Here is a 24010-nt window from a genome sequence, read left to right as displayed (position 1 = left end):
ATGTTGAATTTTGCTTAAGCCGGTGCTAGGGGGCGTGGACGGTTGTTTTCACTTGACAGTACCGTCCATGAATGGGCTCAATCAAACCGATCCTTTTTCTTTTTTAATTTTGCCGTGTTGGGCTTTCTTTAGGGATTCTTATTTCTCTCTATTTTATATTTATCTTAACTAAAATTTACATTTCACAGATTTTATAAAGTGGGAGTTCGGAAATAATTCGATACTGTTATCGTACATCAGGCCCTGTGTTCACTAAGAAAATATCAGGATCAAGTGATTTTAATTTTATTTTCATTGTTTATGTTACTAAAATTAATTGTGTTGCTAGAATCAGATGGTTAATATTCAAAATGTAAAGAATGCTAATTTGCAAAGAAACCAAACACTTTTTGAAAAACAAAACATACAAAAATATTCGGATCAAAATAAGGATCAATTTAAGGAACAGGGTCAATATTTTAATTAATTGTAAAATGCCTGTATCTTGCAAAAATAATAATAAATCTATTCCATAATTTTACGAACTTGTGATTGCAAGTCCAGTTTTATCAATTAAATATTAGATATTTAATCTATGCGGATATACAATGAAGAATATTAGGGGTTTTAAATTTGATCCTGATCACACGGGGAGAGTTTATCTCGGCAGCACATCGTCAGGCCAAGTATTCACAAAGATTTAAGGATCAGGGACAAATTTAAACATTCAAATATTATCCATTGTTTATCCTCATATATTAATATTTAATAATAACTTGATAAAACTGGACTTGAAATGACATGTTTATGAATTTTAGAATAAAGTTATAGTTATTTTTGCAAGATATTGGCATTTTACAGTTGATGAAAAAAAAAAGTTGATTTTGATCCTTAAACTGACCTTTTTTATCTGGTTATTTCCAATTTTGTTTTGATATTCGTCGATTGTATCCCAAAAATAGTTTGTTTCTTTACAAATCAGCATATTTTTTTACATTTGGTATAACAAACATTTTAATTCTAGTGTTATAAACCAATGAAAATAAAATCGTTTGATCCTGCTCATGATCTTTTCTTAGTGAACGCCAGGCCAGAAGTTTAAATACTTTTAAAGTTCTACGATAATCTTTTTAGACATTTTGTTTTCTAAATGATGTAATAAGTATATTTGCAAACCAGTTCCTTTTTCTGATTTTATGTTTCTCATAACATTTCTTGCATGAAGAGAGACTTAACTTAACAGTGAGCTTTACAGAATGTTTCCATATACTTAAATAACATATATATAGTGTCTTTTGCTTGCCGAAGACTATTGAAAATATACACGAAAATATCTATTTGCAGTAAATATAATGTCATTGTATCATAGTTTGGGGACCTTTGTGTTGAAAATGTGACAGAGTTAAATCGTATACATATACATACATGCACAGTGCGTTAACTGGAGTGCAGGTATATGTTACCCGCACTCCAAAGCATGTACATTGATTGGTTCATTTTGTCTGGGGTTTTCATATTGTGACGACAGAGAAAGGGATAGCGATGGAAATATCACATTCAAATGCTCGTTCATTGGTTACCTTTTTGTTGGGTTTCATATTTAGTAGTGATAGCAAGAGTTTTAAGTTAATGAATATATTTCAATTTAGGTAATCATGTATCTTCTAATTTTTGTTAATATAAATAAGCCCATAATTGTAAATCCATACATTTTGTTTCATCCATCAAAGGATATATTTGTACTTTGTACTTTTAATTAGTTCTTTATGTGTATATTGTACTATGTAATAAAGTTATTTTTATTTTTATTACTATTATTTTTATTATTATTATTATTATTATTATTATTATTATTATTATTATTATATACTGACTTCTCTTAAACAAACTTCCTTAATATTAAATGGGTGTTTTGACATTGACTATCCTATTGTTTAATACATATTATCTGAACACTTTGCTTCTTTGAAGACAAGAGCATAGAAAAGTTTGCATATTTCATTAAAAGTATTGTTATATAATAAGAACCGACCTTGCCAGGGCATTATCTTTTTCCGCTTTTTCATTCATATATCGATTTCTCTCATCGTCTCTTTCGAGATTTATATTGTCTTTCTCTTGCGAAAGCCTTTCAATATGATAAACAGATTGAATGAATTTGCTGTGAACATAAAATAGATAAATACAGAATGCATAAAGGAAGCCCAACACGGCAAAATTGAAAATGTTGCAGGCTCGGTTTGATAGAGCCTGTTCATGGACGGTCCTGTAAAGTGCAAGTTACCAGCCACGCCCCTAGCACCGGCTTAAGCAGAAAGTCCCCGTTTTAAACAACGAAAATAAGAAACCGTAAAAAATTAATTTCCTTTGTTGCCAAAGTCTTTTGTTTCTTAAGTACTAGAATACACTGGCACCTTTGAAATGTTAAATATTGAAACAATAATGTGAATAATATAAACAAGATGGCATTTTTGTAAAAAAGAAATATGTCCTTCCTTGATCAGTCCTGTAATGCTTGGTTGAAACCGCGCCTGCAGTTTGACCTGTGAAAGACGGACACAATTTTTAAATCTATAGCTATGACGGCCTTTTTGTGCAACGAAGAAGAACGTGCCAGCGATATGCAACACTAGGGATGGCACTGATCACTCCTGTGAAGTTTACTTGAAATTCCCCAATCAGTTTGATCTGTGAAAGCCGGACAAGATTTTTCTATTTATAGCTCTGGCGTCATATTGTGCAGCGAAACCGAGCATTCCGATGATATGCACAACTGAGATGGTACTGATCACTCCTGTAAAGAAATGTCGAAATCCTGCCAGCAGTTTAACGTGTGACAGATGGACAAGATTTTTTCTATTTATAGCTCTGGAGGTCTTTTGGACACGTAGGCGATATGGATAACAATGTATCGTAATGGTTCCTCCTATCAAGTTTCATTTAAATCTCACTAGCAGTTTAACATGTGACAGCTTGATAATGTTTTGAAGCTCTGCTGGTCATTTTTTGCAGCGAAGCTCGGATAATACCGGAAATATGCACAATCAGGAATAGTTCTTTTTTTCATAGATTTTTTCGTCGATTTTTTTCCAGCTTTATTGGTGGAGGAAGACCCCAGGTACCCCTTCGGGCATAATTTCAAGCACGAGCGGGCACTTGGGTAGAACCACCGACCTTCTGTAAGCCAGCTGGATGGCTTCCTCACATGAAAGATTTCGACCTACAATGTATGTGAGGATCGAACCTACAGCGGTGAGGGACCTGTGATCTCAAGTCAGCGACCTTTACATCTCGGCCTGGGAGTCATACAAACTCCCTGTTTTTTTATTACGAACATTTGTAGCTGTGCTTATAATAACAATTGCTGCTCATTTTCTTTTTCCTCTTTTCGATCTTATATTATATATGATAACAAATAGCACACTAGCCAAATAGGACAATGACCCTGTCAGACCATACCCTAGTTTTACAATGACATACTAGGATAAAAACAAAATAGGGTACATACATTTCATAAATGATGCTTTTAATAAAAACATTTGGTATATAACGAGTATAAAATGTTAGCATTTATAAATCATCATAATACGAACTGCTTTTTTGTTAATTCTGATCTTTATGTTTACAATAACACATGCCTTCCCATAGCATTTTCTTTAACATTTATTTCAGCCTCATATTTGAGTCTATCATTGTCTCTTTCGTGCATAATCATGTCCTTTTCTTGTCGAAGACTATCAATAAAATACATGAAAAAATATCAATTTACAGTGAACATATGTAGTCTAAATACTAGAAAGAGTTAAATGATTTTTTCTTCCACTCTTTCAATTTAGTTAAAATTTCATTCATTTGTTAAGTATCATCTATTATATGTAAATAATTCCATTGGGTTTTGTTTAATGAAATCCGTGGATTTTGTATTTTATTCATCACTATTTATTCTCAAATTCTGTCTTTTGTAACAAAACATACAAGAGTTTTTCTTTCAAAACACTTTTTATTATTTTAACTTTTTCATACTCTTTTCAAGAGCAAATTTGTCATCAGAAAATATGATAAACAAGATCAACAAGGAAAGGCGGCGCCCAATGAACACAACCGCCACATGACCCAGCAACAAGAACCAATGGCAAGGAGCCCAGGGGGACCCCAAACAAAAACAGAACAGGGCAAAGACAGAGCACGGACAGGTTAATCATTAAATGATAATTAATCTGCAACTGATTAGGAATTCAAAGAAAATAAAAATAGGCCCACAAAGGGGAAGGGGACCGGGGGGGAGGGGGTGGGAAGTAATCAAAGAAACAAAAACTAGAGGCAATGGGGAAGATACTTACCGCAGACGAGAAAACAACAAGGGACACAAGCAAAAGTGTCGCCAAAACAGTATGAAACAACATAAGACATACATCTGAGGAACACAGTGGGGCGCCGCCTTGGAACGGTCAGCAGCATAATAATGACTGCTGGGGAGTTTAAACCGGTTAATGGTGCACCAAACCTCGCTTTTAGCCCCACCATGTTCCCACAAACGAGACAGTGTAAATAAAATGAATCCCCGCCAAGTGAAATTCTAACAGTTGTCATGGTTACAAAAGGTTAAATAAGTAAAACACTTAAATGATCATGTAGAAACATATAAAAGTAAACCCAATGACCATAACAAAAGTACTCAATGTCCTAAAGGAAGAAGACTGTTTTAGAAGACTCTTTAACTCTTCCTCAACTGCGCATTTCTCTCGTTTCATATCTTCTAATCTGTAATGAGACAAATGTTCCATACTTTTATTTTTTGAACGAACGTATAAACAACAAGTATCTTTATTTAGAGTGGCGACATGGCCGAGTGGTAATCTTATGATCGCTAGCCGCATGGGTTCAAACCCTGACAGGGGCAAGTCGTTGTTTCCTCGAGCAAGAAACTCTACACTCATTGCTCAGTACTAGTTGGTTCGAAAGTGTGTTTATAAGCTAATAGCTTCCTACACAATCGAACTAAAATAAATTATGTATATAAACCAAGTATCTTTAAAAAAAGAAACTCGGCCAAACTGGTTTACTTGCAAAGTTAAGTTTAGTTTATTGTCTCATTCCAAGCATTTCATATATACAAAACATCACAATAATACTTGCAAATGTTAGTTCTTAGTTTCCCAAGTAAAGTCATGTAGAAATGTCTGCATAGCTTGTATAACAATGACATAATAATTTATTGTAGGGTTTTTATTCTCAAATTCTGTCTTTTGTAACAAAACGTACAAGAGTTTTTCTTTCAAAACACTTTTAATTATTTTAACCTTTTCATACTCTTTTCAAGAGCATATTTGTCATCAGAAGACTGTTTTAGAAGACTCTTTAACTCTTCCTCAACTGCGCATTTCTCTCGTGTCATATCTTCTAATCTGTAATGAGACAAATGTTCCAAACTTTTATTTTTCGAACGGACGTATAAACAATAAGTATCTTTATTTAGAGGGGCGACATGGCCGAGTGGTAATCTTATGATTGCTAGCCGCATGGGTTCAAACCCTGACAGGGGCAAGTCGTTGTTTCCTCGAGCAAGAAACTCTACACTAATTGCTCAGTACTGGTTGGTTTGAAAGTGTGTTTATAAGCTAATAGCTTCCTACACAATCGAACTAAAATAAATTATGTATATAAACCAAGTATCTTTAAAAAAAGAAACTCGGCCAAACTGGTTTACTTGCAAAGTTTAGTTTAGTTTATTGTCTCATTCCAAGCATGTCATTATATACAAAACATCACAATACATACTTGCAAATGTTAGTTCTTAGTTTCCCAAGTAAAGTCATGTAGAAATGTCTGCATAGCTTGTATAACAATGACATAATAATTTATTGTAGGGTTATTAATGATGACAAATTGAACTGTTTAAGATGTATTTGTTTGCAAACAAACCTAAACAAATTTCTAACACCAATATCTACGCAGTTGGTAAGGTAATAACAGTTCTTTATAAAATCTTCATTCATAAACAAAAATATATAAAAAGTTTAAACATTACATCAATTGAACACACCAATAATCATATAAAATAAAAGACACTTATTTAAATCATAAATTAAGGTTACCTGATAAGTTCTGATATATTATTCTCGTTATTTTAGACAAAAGTTAGACCTTAGATCTTGTGTAAAATAAACGTAGTATTTTCGTACGTAAAATAAACTGTTCACTATAAAAATGTAATTAGATCTAAATGCAAGAAGATTGTTAAACAGAATTTAATGAGCAATTTATCTTAACAGTAAAAGAACTATCCAGTACATTTTTTTTCAGAACTATCCTTTACATTTTATTTTATTTCAAAATCGTAATAATAAGTCTTTACATTTTAGTTCAAAATTATCTTAGAATGACAAGAACTATTCTTTACATTTTATTTCAGAATGGCCAATGGGATTTCCAGATTTCATTTTGTAATTTTAAATTGACAAATGAAAACTCTTTTTATATTCAGTTCTTCTCTTTAAGTTTACAGGAAGTCGAACTGAAAACAGACCCACATCCGGCCGGAAAGATATCTTGCAGTGACAGTCATGTTTAACTCTTTGATCTAGGTTAGGTGTCTGACCTTAAAATTGGTGTCTAGCTATATTACAATGTGAAATATTGTTGTTAATGTATGTATAGACCAGAGTTTGTTTGTTTTCTTAATACAGTTATTTCTCTTCCTGCAAGCTTTTTTACTTAGTTTTTAAAAATGAATCATCATTTGTAAATCACTTTTAAAGAGAAGCAAATCATTGTAAGCGTTCCGACATTTCGACAATCGAAATTAAAACTCAAATATGTCCAAAAAACTTTATGTCGTTATGTTTATAATATTCACGTTTACTATAAATTTCTGTTGTGAAAAAGTATTTGTTCTAGAATTTCGACATTGAACGTCTTATTTGTTACGGATTTCAATTTATCAGACTAAGAGAAACACTGTAAAAGCATTAGTTCAACCTACCTTTGAAGGCCACACTCTTTTACCTTCATCTCGGCCTTAAAATGGTGACGATCATTTTCCCTTGCACTATTAATCTCGTCATTTTCTTGTCGAAGACTATCAATAAGAACATGAATATATATATCGACTTTGCTGTGATTAGAAAGTCTTTCTTGTGCTACAGAGACATAAATGATTATATCTTTCAATTTAGTTTAACAATTCTTGCTTGATATCGTTTTTGTATAAATACCATTAACTTTTTATGTTTAATATACAAAATCTCATTTCATCCATGACTCAGGCTTTCATTTAACAAATTCTCACCTACTATCAAAATGAACACAAATATTCTTTTATGAATCACTGTCTTTCATACCTTTTGATTTGTTTTATAAGCGCAACTGTTTCATTTAAAGAGTGCTTTTCAATTCTCTTTAGCTCTTCCTCAACAGCGCACTTGTCTCGTTCTAATCTAAAATCACCAAAAAATGTGACACAAAAAAGACTGAATAAATATATTTGGTTATATTATATAAAATTTGAAAAGTTGAACAAATTATCCGAAACAAAAATGTTCTTATTCTTTGGTGTTGTTTAAAAAAAAGAAAAGTCATTGCCGACTATAAGGATGATTGATCCAACATGTTTGCCGTTGATAAGTATCGATTATTAGGGAAACTAGATTTTGGCGTATGACATTAAAAACATATAAAATTAACAGAAGGGTCTGCCCAGAATTTGTAACAGCGTTCAAATAATCTATTCATCAGGACAATAATCAAACATTAGCATACAACAAAGTAATATTTGTTATCTTAACCCACGTTTGCTTCCCTTGTTTTCAAAACAAAAATATGCTTATCGAGATGTAAAAACCGTGCTTTTTTCCTCGGAACCATCAAAAGACCTTTTCTCACAACTGCTATTCCATTTTAATAAATATTTACGTAGCAAACGATGTTAAATTCTCATTTTTCTTATTACGACGTAAGTGACCATGTCCGATATAAAAGAATTTTCATAACATTTCATGGATGAATATATAAGTACCAGATATAATTGCAAATGTACATTGTTTGCAATGGATTTAGCTATAAACCATTTCAAATATTTTATAGTCACTTCAGTATGTTAAAACTTACCTTTTAAAAACGTTATATTTTTCAGTCTTTTCAGCCTGCAATTCGTGTTGAAGACGTTCCGTTTCTTTTTCTAATGATTTCACCTTCTGTTCTAACTCTTCCGATGCATTCCTTTGAGCGCTGGCACTAGAGTCACGCTCGTATCTAACGTAATAAGAAAATTAATAGCAACTCTGCCAGTCCCAGGGAAAATGGTAAAACAGATGCTATAATATCTTAAAATATTCAAGTAAGATAGAAAGAAAATTGATGCAATATCGTTGCCTTACTGTCACAAAGTCGTATGCCATTTTTGTCTTTTTGAGAATGAACTGTAACAACTTATAATTAATGATTTACCGCATTAAGATAGAAATGTCTTTGTATTTTAGAATATATACAGAATCTTCCAAATTATATAACTTTTTATAGAAGCATACAGCTCAAATGTCAAATAATCTATTTAGTTTCTATTTCGTCGTAAATAAGAAAACGCATGGGTATTCTTAATTCTAAAACCCAATTTAGAAGATACTGGGTTTAAAGCAAAACATAACAGTAAATTCTACATACTTATTGCGTGATACGAGGTTTTTAGTGAGACATTTGGAGTTACATTGACTATGTGTAGTAATGTTCAGCCAGAAACATAGCAACAATTTAAGTTTCAATTTAACTTTACTTATTGTTTCAAAATATTACATGTCTGCTTGAATCATTAATTTAGTTTGTTTTCACGATATATTACACAGGTAAATAAAAACTTATATTATCAAGGCGAAAAACAAAACAAAACATATTGTACTACATATTGAAGATTATATAGCGCATTAACGTAAACGTTTCCAGTCTGTCTGATTTGTCTCGGACGTTTGACTACTAACTGAGATCGAATGATTCTCAAGTCGTCGCTGGACACCTGCACGTACTTGCCTCAAAATCAGTTTTAATTCTGATAATTTTAAATGTTCTACTGAATATTTAAGTAGGCTATAATTCAAATCTGAAAATCGCAATTGAAAATTCACACAAGAAACAATCTCGTAAAATATTTCACTAAATAATGGTGAAGGGGTATAAAAGACACATTCAATCTTTGAAATAAACATACTTTAAGTCTCTCAGAATGGCATTTATATTGCTTCAATAATGGAATATGAGCGAGCAGTTGGCCAGTAGATGCTTATTTTGCTTTAAAAAACAACATTGAATTTGAAACATTTTGGTTTAATTGTACCTAAACGTAGAACAACATAACACATAACACATCTTTTATTCACTCAAACATGCATACAACATGTAATATGAGGATAATGTCAAAATATTTAACGAGGCATTTATACAAATTAAATCAGAATATAATTACTAAACAATATCAACATATCTATTACATATTATTAAATTATATGCATATTTTGCTTAGGAAACATTTTTTTTTTAACTTATTAAGAAAATGCAAACCTGAATTTTACAAAATTTAAATACTGCTTGAAAAGAATGTAAGATATTTATTACTAGGAGAATGTAGCTATAGATGTGATATAATTTGTCATAAAAGTTGTAAAATAAATAAAGTAATATTTTAACTTCCATACAAAATGCTTATTTACTATACTTGTATTTATTTCTAAAAAGCAAATTTTGAAATGAAAGATGATTCATGAAAAAAACCAGTGAGTAATCGTTTAATACTATAAAAGTACAGCAAAAACTTAGTCTTATGAGAAATGAAAAAAAGTATATGTGAGGTATAAAGGACCTTTGCTGTATAGTAAGAAAGTGGTAAGTGAATATCATTAAAACAAAACTATATCTCAGAACATAACAAAATAACAACTGACTTTAAAATGAAAACATAAATATTTGATTACATTCTTACATTTCTTATAATAATCATTAAGAATTTGCATAGTTTATAAAATGCAGGCGAATCTTTCATTGTAAAAAGTTGTTCTAATTTATACATATTAGGACGTCTATAAAAATTTGGTTTTATAAATTGTCTTCTTTCATTAGAAAATCTATTACATTCGAAAAGATAATGAAACTCATCACCAATTATATTTCTACAAAAAATGCACATTCTTTCATTGACAGGTATATTTGACCAATTTCCAGTTTCAACTGGTAATCTATGGTTTCTTGTTCTGAACTTTACATAATTAAAAATCATTGCATTTTGGGAGTACGAAAGATAAGGTTCTATTCCAAAAGATTTTTTAAAAATTTTGTAAAAAGAACTATTGCTCGATTCATTTATCTTTGAATACCATTCATTTAAGAAAAGATCTTTTCGCTTTTGTTTTACTGTTAATTTTACCATTTGGTACCGGGAAAATTATGATCAATCCAAACATTGTTGATACCGCATTTTATTAGTATTGATTTTAGATTATAAATCCACGGATAATTACGTTCAAAATTATTATCATTAATATCTACTGTATTTCTTAGCATATGACGATATACAAAGTATGATAATTTATTTGGTATTAAACCATTTTCGTTCTGAAGGAGACGCGCCCAAAATGAAACTATTCTTTCTCCGATATCTACAGACAAAGGCATGCATCCCGTTTCACCGTATATGAAATAACTGGCCGTCGAACGTTTAAGTTTAAGGATATGTTTTAAAAATTTGAGTTGTACGCGTTCAATAACGTCAAGATTACCGTATTCCCAGATTTCAGAACCATAAAGTAATATTGGTTTAACAGTTTTATTAAAAAGTTCAATTTGTAAGTCAATTGGTAAATTTAATCTATTTGAATTTCTTATCAGGCTGTACATCGATCTTGTAGCTTGTTCTGCAATATGTGTCTTAGTTTTAGCGAAATAACCACTTCTATTAAAAAATATGCCGAGGTATTTATATTCATTTACTATTTCGATTTGTTCATTTTTATAAGTGAAATGATAATTTCTTTGTCTCCCTTTTGAAAATACAACTATCTTGGTTTTAGAAATATTGACTGTAAGTTTCCAAATATCGCAATATCTTTCATATGTATTAAGCGCTTCTTTTAAGTCATTTGCTGTCTCGGCCATAATAACAGTGTCATCTGCATATAACAGAATAAAGATTTGTAAAAAATTGTATAGCTCGTTTATATTCTGATCATTATGAAGCAAAATTCCACGTGTATTACTATTATTTTGAAAGAAATCTTTAAGATCATTCAAATACATCGAGAAGAGCAAGGGAGATAAATTTTCCCCTTGACGAACACCTATATTACATGAGAAAAAGTTAGATAGTTGACAATTTACCTTCACACATGATTTAATTCCTTTGTACATATTTTGTATAACCTGCAGACATTTACCTTGTATATTGGCATTAATTAATTTTTCCCATAGACCATTTCTCCACACAGTATCAAATGCCTGTTTTAAATCAATAAATGAGCAAAATAGTTTTTTTCCGGTAATATTTAAATATTGAATGATATGGTGTAGAATGAATATATTATCTGAGGTTGAAAACCCTTTTCTAAATCCTGTTTGTGTGTTATTAACAATATCATTTGACTCTACATAATCAGTGATTCTTTTATTTAATATGCTTGTGAAAACTTTGCCTAGGCAACTTAATAATGTTATTGGTCTATAATTTTCTGGTTTAACAGGATCACCCTTGTTTTTATATGCCCGAAAGAATTTCGGGCATATTATGTTATACGCCCTGGTGTCCGTCTGTCCGTCCGTCCGTCCGTACGTCCGTCCGTCCGTTAGCAATTTGGTTTCCGGAGCATAACTTAAGTTTCATTTGGCCCACAGTGTTCAAACATCATAGGATGATTGTCCATATTGGGTAGAAGACCCCTATTGATTTTGGGGGCACTAGGTCAAAGGTCAAGGTCACTATGACCTTAAAACTGAAAATAGTTTCCGGAGCATAACTAAAGTTCCATTTGTCCCACAGTGCTCAAACTTCACAGGATGATTGTCCATATTGGGTAGAAGACCCCTATTGATTTTGGGGTCACAAGGTCAAAGGTCAAGGTCACTATGACCTTAAAACTGAAAACAGTTTCCGGAGCATAACTTAAGTTCCATTTGGCCCACAGTGTTCAAACTTCATAGGATGATTGTTCATATTGGGTAGAAGACCCCTATTGATTTTGGGGTCACAAGGTCAAAGGTTAAGGTCACTATGACCTTAAAACTGAAAACAGTTTCCGGAGCATAACTTAAGTTCCATTTGGCCCACAGTGTTCAAACTTCATAGGATGATTGTCCATATTGGGTAGAAGACCCCTATTGATTTTGGGGTCACAAGGTCAAAGGTCAAGGTCACTATGACCTTAAAACTGAAAACAGTTTTTTTAGCATAACTTAAGTTCCATTTGGCCCACAGTGTTCAAACGTCATAGGATGATTGTCCATATTGGGTAGAAGACCCCTATAGTTTTGGGGTCACAAGGTCAAAAGTCAAGGTCACTATGACCTTGAAACTGAAAACAGTTTCCGGAGCATAACTTAAGTTCCATTTGGCCCACAGTGTTCAAACTTCATAGGATGATTGTCCATATTGGGTAGAAGACCCGTATTGATTTTGGGGTCACAAGGTCAAAGGTCAAGGTCACTATTACCTTAAAACTGAAAACAGTTTCCGGAGCATAACTTAAGTTCCATTTGGCCCACAGTGTTCAAACTTCATTGGATGATTGTCCATATTGGGAAGAAGACCCCTATTGATTTTGGGGTCACAAGGTCAAAGGTTAAGGTCACTATGACCTTAAAACTGAAAACAGTTTCCGGAGCATAACTTAAGTTCCATTTGGCCCACAGTGTTCAAACTTCACAGGATGATTGTCCATATTGGGTAGAAGACCCCTATTGATTTTGGGGTCACAAGGTCAAAGGTCAAGGTCACTATGACCTTAAAACTGAAAACAGTTTTTTTAGCATAACTTAAGTTCCATTTGGCCCACAGTGTTCAAACGTCATAGGATGATTGTCCATATTGGGTAGAAGACCCCTTTAGTTTTGGGGTCACAAGGTCAAAAGTCAAGGTCACTATGACCTTGAAACTGAAAACAGTTTCCGGAGCATAACTTAAGTTCCATTTGGCCCACAGTGTTCAAACTTCATAGGATGATTGTCCATATTGGGTAGAAGACCCGTATTGATTTTGGGGTCACAAGGTCAAAGGTCAAGGTCACTATTACCTTAAAACTGAAAACAGTTTCCGGAGCATAACTTAAGTTACATTTGGCCCACAGTGGACAAACTTCATAGGATGATTGTCCATATTGGGTTGAAGACCCCTATTGATTTTGGGGTTACAAGGTCGAATGTCAAGGTCACTATTACTTAGAAATTGAAAACAGTTTTTTTAGCATAACTTAAGTTCAATTTGGCCCACAGTTTTCAAACTTCATAGGATGATTGTCCATATTGGGTAGAAGACCCCTATTGATTTTGGGGTCACAAGGTGAAAAGTCAAGGTCACTATGACCTTGAAACTGAAAACAGTTGTTGGAACATAACTTAAGTTTGATTTGGCCAACTGTGTTTAAACTTCACAGGATGATTGTCCATATTGGGTAGAAGACCCGTGTTGATTTTGGGGTCACAAGGTCAAAGGTCAAGGTCACTATTACCTTAGAAATGAAAACAGTTTCCGGGGCATAACTTAAGTTAGATTGGACCACAATATTGAAACTTCAAAGGATGATTGTTTTGTGAAGGAGTTAATACTTTATTTAATTTCCATGTCTTACAAATTCTTCATCTTTACTAAAAAAAAAATCACTTTCGGGCATATAATGCTCCGCCTAGCGGTGCTCTTGTTATAGATTGGATTGATGATTCCAACTGTCCAGTGTTCTGGGATTAAACCCGTATCAAGCACTAAGTTGAATAATTTGACATAAACATGTTTCATCAAAGAGAGAGAGGCCTTAATCTGTTCATTTACTATGTTATCATAACCACTCGCTTTGTTATTTTTTAGATTATTAACTGCTTTTAAATTAACGACTTCATTGATATCAATAGGCATATTAAGTAAGTTATTATTATTATTATTATTGTTATTATTATGATTATTATTATAATTATTATTATTATTATTATTATTATTATTATTATTGCTATTATTATTATTATTATTATTATTATTATTATTATCATTATTACTGTTATTATTATTATTATCATTATTATCATTATTATTATTATTATTATTATTATTATTATTATTATTATTGGCACCTACATTGCTTTCACCTGTACTATAGTTTACTCCTTTGAAATAATTGAATAAATGTGTTATATTTGCTTCAGTTTTATTTTCCTTTTTGCCTTTTAAAATTTTCCAGTATTTTCTAGAGTCATTGCCTTTTATTTTTCTTAACTTGTAAACATTAGAATACTTGTTTTTGTCATGGAATTTCTTCATTGTATTTTTGTATATGTTTGCTTTTCTTCTAAGATTTTCTTTTGTTTCATTGTTTTTCCGAAGTTTATATAAGTGTTTGGCAGTATGAAAATTTCTTCGAGCTTTCTTACATTTGGGTCCGAACCATGAGGGATTAGATTTATTGCTTTGTGTATCATTTGTATTATTATAATTTAATTTATAGCCAAACGCTGTACGTGATGTATCGATGAAAAGATTTGATATTTCGTTAACTAACATATTTAGATCATTTTGACCGATGCCGTCACTTAATATAATGTTATCAAGACTGCTGTTTAACATTTGTATTTTACTTTCATCAATGATATTGATAAAGTTATCAGCCCTTTTTAGATCCCAAAGCTTCACAGTCGGAGACTCGTCGCACTGTGTTTTGATTAGATTATTTAGCTTAAATGACAATTTCAGTTCAACCGAACTATGGACGTCTGAAAATAACGGGCAAAAATCACAAACCTGTAGGGATGTGACATACTTCAATATATTCGAGTTACAAATAAAATAATCAACTGTACTCAGGCCTTTACAAGTAACTTTTCCAGGCATGTCATTAGTAGTACGGCCATTTAGTATATATAAGTTATTAAGATTTAAAAAATCAATAAGCTTACTTCCATATGTATTCAAAGTTTTGTCGCAATTTACCCGCAACTTATGTACGTATAAAGAATTATCAAATCTGCTCATTTCAAATTCATATTCGTCGGCGATATCATCTAAATGCTGACTTTCGAAAAGTTCGGTATCAAGCGTTATATAATCTTTTAGACTTTTAGTTCGAGAATTGAAATCTCCAAACAAGCATATTGAATCATAATTTCTAGAGAATACGTTTAGTTCATCTTGAATTTCTACATAAGGCTCATCTACAGCATAAATAGAATTATATGGTGGTATATAGACTACTGCGCATAGTATGTCTGTTTCTAGATTACATAATTCTTTCGAAATGGTAAACCATAGTGCCAATTTACTTTCTGATTCTTTTATGTTAATATATTTAGAGATATCATTTCTTACAAGCAGAGCAATTCCTCCACTTTTTTATTCATGATAGACTTCCTATTTTTCATAATAACCTCAAAACCGGGAACGCTAACGTAACTCAAATCATCACATTTAGTTTCCTGTACTGCTACTAAACAATATTTATTAATATGGTCAATAAATTCTGGATACTTTAGTCGAGACATTAATCCTCCCACGTTAATTGTAAGGATATTGAGACAGTTATCATTATTAAACGTACGTTGGTCCAGCGTAACTTCCGAAAAATTATCCAATCGAAGTAATGGATTATCAAACTGAAAATTGCCGCTTCTAGGCATATCAAACGAATTAACATTTCGATACACTCTATTATAGTAGGATTTGACCGTAATTTCATAATAATTTTTATAGGTTAATATGAAAGAAATATAGTTGTACAATGCATAATTGTAGCTACATAAAAACATGTATCTCTGCAGGCTAAAAGGTATTAAACTAACATTAAACAGGTTTCGATAAGTATTCATGAAAAACGCTTGAAAATAAAGTAGAACGTACCATGATTTAATAAGTCCGATATACAAGTAAAATAGTCCGTTACTATATCCATTGTCATGCACAAACGAGTCACAGTTAATATTTAAAATCCAGTTATAATACACTAAGTGAAAGTTTTTTAGTAACATATAACAGTATTCATACGGTACATTTACCGACTGTCTATTGAAATCATACGCATACAAATTGTCTTGTCTAGTAATATGGGTCATTGTCTACTGTCTGAGGCCCCGCATAGGGGTCACTGGTCTACTCTGTGATTCGTCTTGTTCGTCAGCACTGGACGTCGGCAATATGTTTGATTGGTAATTTTCACAATCGACGTCGTAAGTATCCGTATTTTGTCTCTTGTGTTCATCACTTTCAAGTGGAGAAGTATACGAACGTTTCTGGTTGGGTCGGTCGAAATCATCGCGAGCTAGTGCGCTAAATCTATTGGGTGTTTCAAACGTATGTGTTGATGGTCTGTATGTAGACTGTTGTGTATGTTTACTGGATTGGGTTGGACGGTTGATTTGATTTGAGTATTGATAGGGTTCACTATTATCACGTGAATAACGTCTGTCAATTAATCTGTATTCAGCATCATGATGACCACGCGGATCGTATTGTGGTGGGTTCGGGTAGATGTGACACTGGCGACCATACTTATCAGTATAGACACCTGTATTTATGTCATACAGTTTGTTGTTTATGAACAATCTATCTCTGACAAGTGATACCTTTTCTCCTTTATCACTCAGACGACGGACTATTGGATATAACGTCTTCCGTCTCTCTTCAATTTCTTTAGGGAAATGTTCATAGATTTTCATTGACTTTGACACAGCATTGAGTTGGATCCCTGCCTTGCGGACTGTATCTCTATCACTTATATTCTCGAATCGCGCTATGATTGGGCGCGGTCTGCCTGTATCTTTTGCTTTTGCAGGGTTTCCAACACGATACGCACGAGCAAATTTCAGATTGTCACTTGTAACACCAGTCCCCCTAATGTCTCCATTTTCAATGAGTTTTTCATTTAGGTTTTTAGTCAGAACAGTTTCTGTATTTTCAGGGATCCTGGTGCCGCGTTCGTCTGTACGGGCCTCCTCCTGCACGCCAAATACAATCAAGTTGTGTTCCATTGTTCGCAATTGCAGATCTAAGCAACGGGATTTCAACTCAGAATTTTGTGTTATAAGACTGTGTATTTGTTTATCGAACTCTGTGTTTTGTTGTTTTTGGCGTCTTATTTCAGCGTCAGATTCTTCTTTGGACTGGGTAATGTTATCATATTGTTTGCTCAGGAACTGCCAGGAGGATTCTATTTCATTTACTTTCTGTGAGAGATGAGTATTTGTTGTTTGGATATTTGTCATTTGTACTCTCAGGTGAGATAACTCTTGTTCTATAGATCCAATTCTAGCTACACTAGATTCAATCGATACCAATCGTGAGTTCATTTCGCGAATAAGTCCCTTTAGCTCGTCGTCGTTATGACCCGGGTGGGGAGGAATAGGGAATGGTAAAGTACGACCTGACATATCGTCTGGATAACCAAAGAATGGAAATGGATAGTGGGTTGGTGCTGGATATGGTTGTATGATGGGTGTTTTACCACTGTTATCAATGTTACGGGTATCGTTCCCATTTTGATTACTACAATTGTTACCATTTTTACTTTTGCCGCCATTTCCATTGCCTTTTCCGTCGGGCATTTTTGTTAATCCAACAAATTTTTAAAAGCAAGCACTATTCCAAAATAAAATCCTATTTAGATCCAAATAATTGTCACTTTTTTTTAACTTTATAGCAACTTTATAGCAAATATATCACTAAGAAATCAAAGGTTTTAAATATTTTTTGAAGAGGTTTGAAAATTTGCAACCATCTTGTTTAGCCTCGTTTTCATCAATAGACGATGTGGTATTTTTTCTTCCATAATAGGAAACTTAATGACTATATCTTCACTAATGATTAACATGCAAACAAGGGCTATCAGTGATGACATGTGTCGCCTCGTGACAGCCATTAAATCCCTTAATTGGTTACCAGTTTGTAAAAGAGTTGAACAAGTCATGTTATGTCACGTTTTTAAGGTTAAAAACCAAATGGCCCCAGAGTACTTAAGTGATTATTTTGTTTCTCAGGAATCTATGCATTCTAATTGCACCAGACTGAGCAAAAAAGGAGGGTATTGTCTTCCTCAGGTTCCGGGTCAAAGTCGTTTAGTTTTATTGGTGCTAAACTATGGAACAGTCTTCCAACGTGTATAACTGAAATTAACAAAATCATCTTTTTAAGATAGCCATCAAAAGTCACTTTTTAAGTAGCATGTAAGTGTTTTTCTTAAAATTTCTTGCAAGAAAATTTTATATTTTCATTTTTTTTTATTGAATTATTTTTCGGCTCAGGTTTACTGTTTCATTTTTTGAAATTTGTTTTAACTGTTTTATTAAGACTTTAAAAACTTATCTTTTTTGAATAGCGTAATCTATGGCATGTTCTTTCCTTACATACTCATAACAACTGTGATAAATTTTTTTAATGTAATCTTTTCTTAATATGCACATAATTATTTCTTAATGTGATACTGACTTTTTATTTACATTACCTTACATCTTAAATTGTGATAATTTTAAATGATATCCTTCATTAATGTGATTTATCTTATAATTTGCGATATTGTTTTTTTGTTTTATGATATACCTCTTTATGTCATGCCACCAAATGCTAAGGACCACAATGGAAATAAAAGCTTGCTCTTTTTTCAGTTTTTTGTGTTATCCTTGGTTTTGGGAACATGTCATGGTTTACATAATATAGTATTTATTCATTTATTTATTTATTATTTATTCATGTATTTGTAATTGTTTCAATCTATATTGTGTTTGTTTATCATGTAACATGTTTACCTTTATGCCGAAATCTATCTATCCATCCATCCATCCATCCATCAATCTATCTATCTAAGAGGGCAAAAATCATTCAATTTAAAAACCTATGTAATATGCACAGGAAGATTTTGATCAATCCTGTAAAGTTTTATTGAAATTACATTAGTGGTATAACAGGAGTAGTTCGGCCAAATTTCAAAATTAAAACGAAAGGGCAAAATTCTGACAAAAATCAACCTAAAACCTAGAACCTAAAAATGTGGATGAGATGCACAACAAGACATGGTATTGATCTTTCCCCTAAGGTTCTGATACAATTTCACCAGTAGTTTCTAAGGAGTAGTCCAGACAATCTTTTGTGTAGCTGGCAGCACAAAAAAACACTTTTTTTATTCAATGGCAATATCTCATTCAAGGCCAAAAATCATTCAAGTAAACAAACTTGTGTATTATGCAAAAGCACTTGACCTTTCGATTAATCCTGTTTCATTTAAATTGCACTAATGGTATATAAGGAGTTGTCCAGACAAACTTTATAAACATCCTTTTCATTCGAGGGCCAGAACTGGGCCAAACATCGTTCAACCGGAAAACCAGTGCAATATCGCAAGGACTTGAGCTACAGATCAATCCTGTAAAGTTTCATTGAAATTGCATTAGTGGTGTAAGAGGATTAGTCCGGACAAACTTTAAAAATAAAAATTATTAAAAGGCCATAACTAGCCAGAACTCGGCAAACAATCATTAATGCGGACAATGCTGACAATATGCACAACTAGACTTGATACCAGTAGTTGATCATTCCTGTAAAGATTGGATAATATTGCACCAGTAGTTTATGTGGAGTAGTCCGGACAAGTTTTGTGACAAACGGACAGACAGACGGGCACACGACGGTGAAGTGATCCCTATATGTGGCCACTACTCTGTAGTGCCGACAAAAAAGATGGTTGAGCTACAAAGCCAACGATAACCGTTTCGTAAAAAATTACCACATAAAATGGTTCTAAGAGTAAGGTCCACCTAAAATATGAGCGTGAAATTGCAACGCTCAAAGAACATCTTAGACATTAAACTAAACCAAAGAAAACTACAGTAAAATACCATCCTGTATATCTAACAGTAAATATAGATTTACACTATAGTCTTTCACTGATAAGTTTCACATAAAGGCTTGGAATCGATTTCACTTCTTAACTACGCGGATTGTAACACAGAAAACATGATCATGAATGTCATTTATTACAATAACAGTATGTCTGTCAGGAAGTATAAGTTTTTTCTTCTTTATCTTGGAATATTTATAAAAAGAATTCACTTAGCTTATTGTATATGTATGTACTTAATTATGGAAAACCTAGACTGTCTTATGATCATAAAAATTGAACTTTGCTGTGTCACTCTTTCTTTATACAATGTGCATTCATGAATATATTATGTAGATCTTGTATGCATCTTTATATGAAGTCAACTGAACAATATATGATGTCAATGTGTCTTTATATGATGTCGATCAATCATTATATGATGTGCATTTATGAATATATGATGTGGTAGAATCATTATATACAGTCTACTTATCAATATATTATGTCAATCTTTCATTAAACGATGTGCATCTATTATTATACGATGTGCATTTATGAATATATTGTGTGGTTGCATCATTATATACAGTCAACTTATCAATATATTATGTCAATCTTTCATTATATTATGTGAATCTTTCATTATACGATGTGCATCTATTGTTATACGACCGCTGCTTTATGTGAAGTGCAAGCATCATTATATGGTGTGCTTCTGTCATTTTACTGATGGGGTTAAATTTACTGGGTTATATGTCACTATGCACCGTTCGTGGCAACAGCGGGAAAACTCAAAATAAAATATATCATTTATTGGTAAGCTGACACTATATAAAGACAATTCTACATAAAGTAGTGTTGTTTTGACTCTATATAAGAATGATTCTACATAATATATTCGTAATTGCACATCATATAATGAAAAAGTGGCATCATATAAGGCACATTCACATCATATATTGTTAAGTTGACTCTATATAAGGATGGTTCCACATAAAATATTCATTAATGCTCATCGTATAATGAACGACTGCCATCATATAAGGACATGCTGACATTATATAATGTTAAGTTGACTGTATATAAAGATGGTTTCACATAATATATTCATTAATGCACATCTTATAATGAAAGACGGACATCATATAAGGACACATTCACATCATATAATGTTAAGTTGACTCTATATAAAGACGGTTCCACATAATATATTCATTCATGCACATCGTATAATGAAAGACTGACATCATATAAGGACATGTTGACATCATATAATGTAAAGTTGACTCTATATAAAGACGGTTCCACATAATTATTCATTAATGCACATCGTATAATGAAAGACTGACATCATATAAGGACATGTTGACATCATATAATGTTAAGTTGACTCTATATAAAGACGGTTCTACATAGTATAATGTTGTTTTGACTCTATAACACATAATATATTCGTAATTGCACATCATGTAATGAAAGACTGACGCCATATAAGGACATATTGACATAATATATTGTTATTATGACTCTATATAAGGATGGTTTCACATAATATTCTTAAGAATGCACATCAAACGAGTATAATGATAGATTGACATCATATAAGGACGCGTTGACATCATATAATGCTGACTCTATATAAGAATTATTCCACATAATATATTATAACTTCACATCATATAATGGCAGACTGACATCATATAAGGACAGATTGACATCATATATTGTTATTTTGACCTTATATAAGGATGGCTCAACATTATATATTCAAAAATGCACAACGTATAATGATGGATTGACATCATATAAAAACACGTTGACATCATATAATGTTCAGTTGACTACATATAAAGATAAATCCACATAATATATAAATGAGTGCACATTGTATAAGGAAAGGTGGACTCAATATATTGCTATATTGACATAACAACATTTAGGTTTATAATTATAAGACAGTTAAGGCTTTCCATACTTAATAAATTTTCTGTTTCTGCTAAGATTTCTTAAATTTCATTGTAAAGTGACAAATAACAGGTCCACTTTCTTTGATAAAGGCTGACTCCAATGATGAATACGCATGTTCATAAACATGTCGTTGACAACTTAGAAAAGAAAATGGCAGGGCTTAAGAAGGAAAATGAGGACGTGCGTCAACAGTGTAGGATTGAAGGTGAGGATGAATCCCTGCAAAGGTACTTTTCCTGCATAATTACTTACTTTCTACTGTATATTTAGTAATGAAAAGAACAGACAATGTCAAGATACAAAATTCAAGCAAAATTAATGGGTATATTGTGATCACTGTTCTCAGCTCAGTCATTCCCTTATCATATATCTTTGTTTACACATTGACCAAACCGGTTTGCAACATAATATAATGTACTGTAATAGTATATCAGTTACACTGAAATAAGATGTCATCGAAAAGGAATATGCTTAAGTTCATTACTGTAATTGAGGTTTTATAATTCATACGTTTTCATTCATAACATTTTTATGCTTTATGTTTACCTTTGAAGATTGAGTCATGTTGTTTCAAGCAAACTGCGATATATTAAAATGACAAATCTTTATAGACTGCGTACAAGGAGTGTTATAAACTTGCTAAGGATTACTTCTTTGAAACATTCCAAAGTGCTATAGTATGCCCACGAAAGGTTAGAACTAAAGTAATGTCAATTGTTTTGTTAGCGTTTTAATATGCTTATTAAAACAACATGTTTGGTTTTTACGCGTAAGTTTAAAACAATGAATTTATGATAATCTTTTGTGAACAGTTCCAGACATGATCATCATTTTTTTGAAGTATGCAACAGTTTGTAAAAGCCAAGTAATATCAAAATTATACAATACGTTTAGAAATGCAAGATCATATAAAAAGATACAAGACATTTTTCACCATTATCTATAATAAGGTTTTTAAACCATCGACTTTGCACAACAGTTAACGAAAGAAATAAAAGAATTCCAAAAAATTCCAAAAAATACAACCAACAACAACCAGGTGATTGATGAAATTAAGGCAGTAAGTTATCTTCCAACTTAAAATCTCTATGCTTTAATTTCCATCTTTAACAGTTTGTAGGCAAAGTATTTTACTATCTTTTATATACAGTACTGTAAATCCAGTATTTTTCGCAATGATTTAATTTTCGCTATTATTTGCGAATCGACCGCGTAGCGAATTCATGATGCCGCGTAAATTTTATAACATAACATACATTATAAAATGATATATCTGATGACAATTTATTTCAAATTGTGATTAAGTTTTATATAATGAATACAATAACTAAATGCAAATAATTAATATGTGCAATGTTTTATATACATCAAAATAAAGATATGAAGGCTAAAGATTTTTCCAATTCCTTTTTCCTCATAAATACATGCATGTTAAACACAAAAAGAGACAATATCCACAATTTTTGCACTTTACAGACAAATGTGAACACATATTGTTTAGAACTGTAAAAAAGGGTATATAAATTAAATAATTTTATTCATAACATATTTTATCTTTTTATGCTTACCTTTGAAGATTGAGTAATGTTGTTTCAAGCAACAACCAGTGTCTTGGTTCTCAGAGAGAGGTCCACATAAAATATTAGACAGGAAAGTAAAGCAAAGGAAAACTATATCCAACAGTAAATATAGATTTATATATTCTATAGTCTTTCACTGATTAGTTTCACATTAAGGCTTGAAATCGATTTTACTTCTAAACTACGCGGATCATTACATACAAAACATGATCATGAGTGTCATTCATTACAGTAACAGTATATCTGCAAGAAATATAGTTTTTTTCTTTATCTTCGAATATTTATAAAAAGAATTCACTTAGCTTATTGTATATGTATGTACTAAATGGTTGATGATGATGAGCTGTAATGCTTAAATCTAAAATAAATTTTCTTTTTCTGCTAAGATGTCTTAAATTTCATTGTATAGTGACAAATAACAGGTCTTTTTCTTTGATAAAGGCTGACTACAAT

General features: G+C 32.0%; 1 protein-coding gene across 1 annotated transcript in view; it reads right to left on the bottom strand.

Moving 5' to 3' along the window:
* Positions 1-2652: 2652 nt before the first annotated feature.
* The window catches only part of LOC132724753 (kinesin-like protein KIF16B), a 31242-nt gene continuing 9884 nt past the window's right edge, over positions 2653-24010 (bottom strand). Inside the window, exons 3-7 of the mRNA XM_060709711.1 lie at positions 8086-8229; positions 7320-7415; positions 6962-7057; positions 5280-5384; positions 2653-4740 (exon numbers count right to left, since the gene is read on the bottom strand). Of these exons, the coding sequence (XP_060565694.1) occupies positions 4599-4740; positions 5280-5384; positions 6962-7057; positions 7320-7415; positions 8086-8229 (583 nt within the window). The 3' untranslated portion in view covers positions 2653-4598. The remainder of the gene's footprint in view (positions 4741-5279; positions 5385-6961; positions 7058-7319; positions 7416-8085; positions 8230-24010) is intronic.

This window comes from Ruditapes philippinarum, unplaced genomic scaffold (assembly GCF_026571515.1).
Source record: "Ruditapes philippinarum isolate M1 unplaced genomic scaffold, ASM2657151v2 ctg1068_1_1_1_1, whole genome shotgun sequence".
In the NCBI taxonomy this organism is placed as follows: Eukaryota; Metazoa; Mollusca; class Bivalvia; order Venerida; family Veneridae; genus Ruditapes; species Ruditapes philippinarum.
Note: the sequence above shows the minus strand (reverse complement) of the source record. Positions and strands in the feature narration are given on the sequence as shown.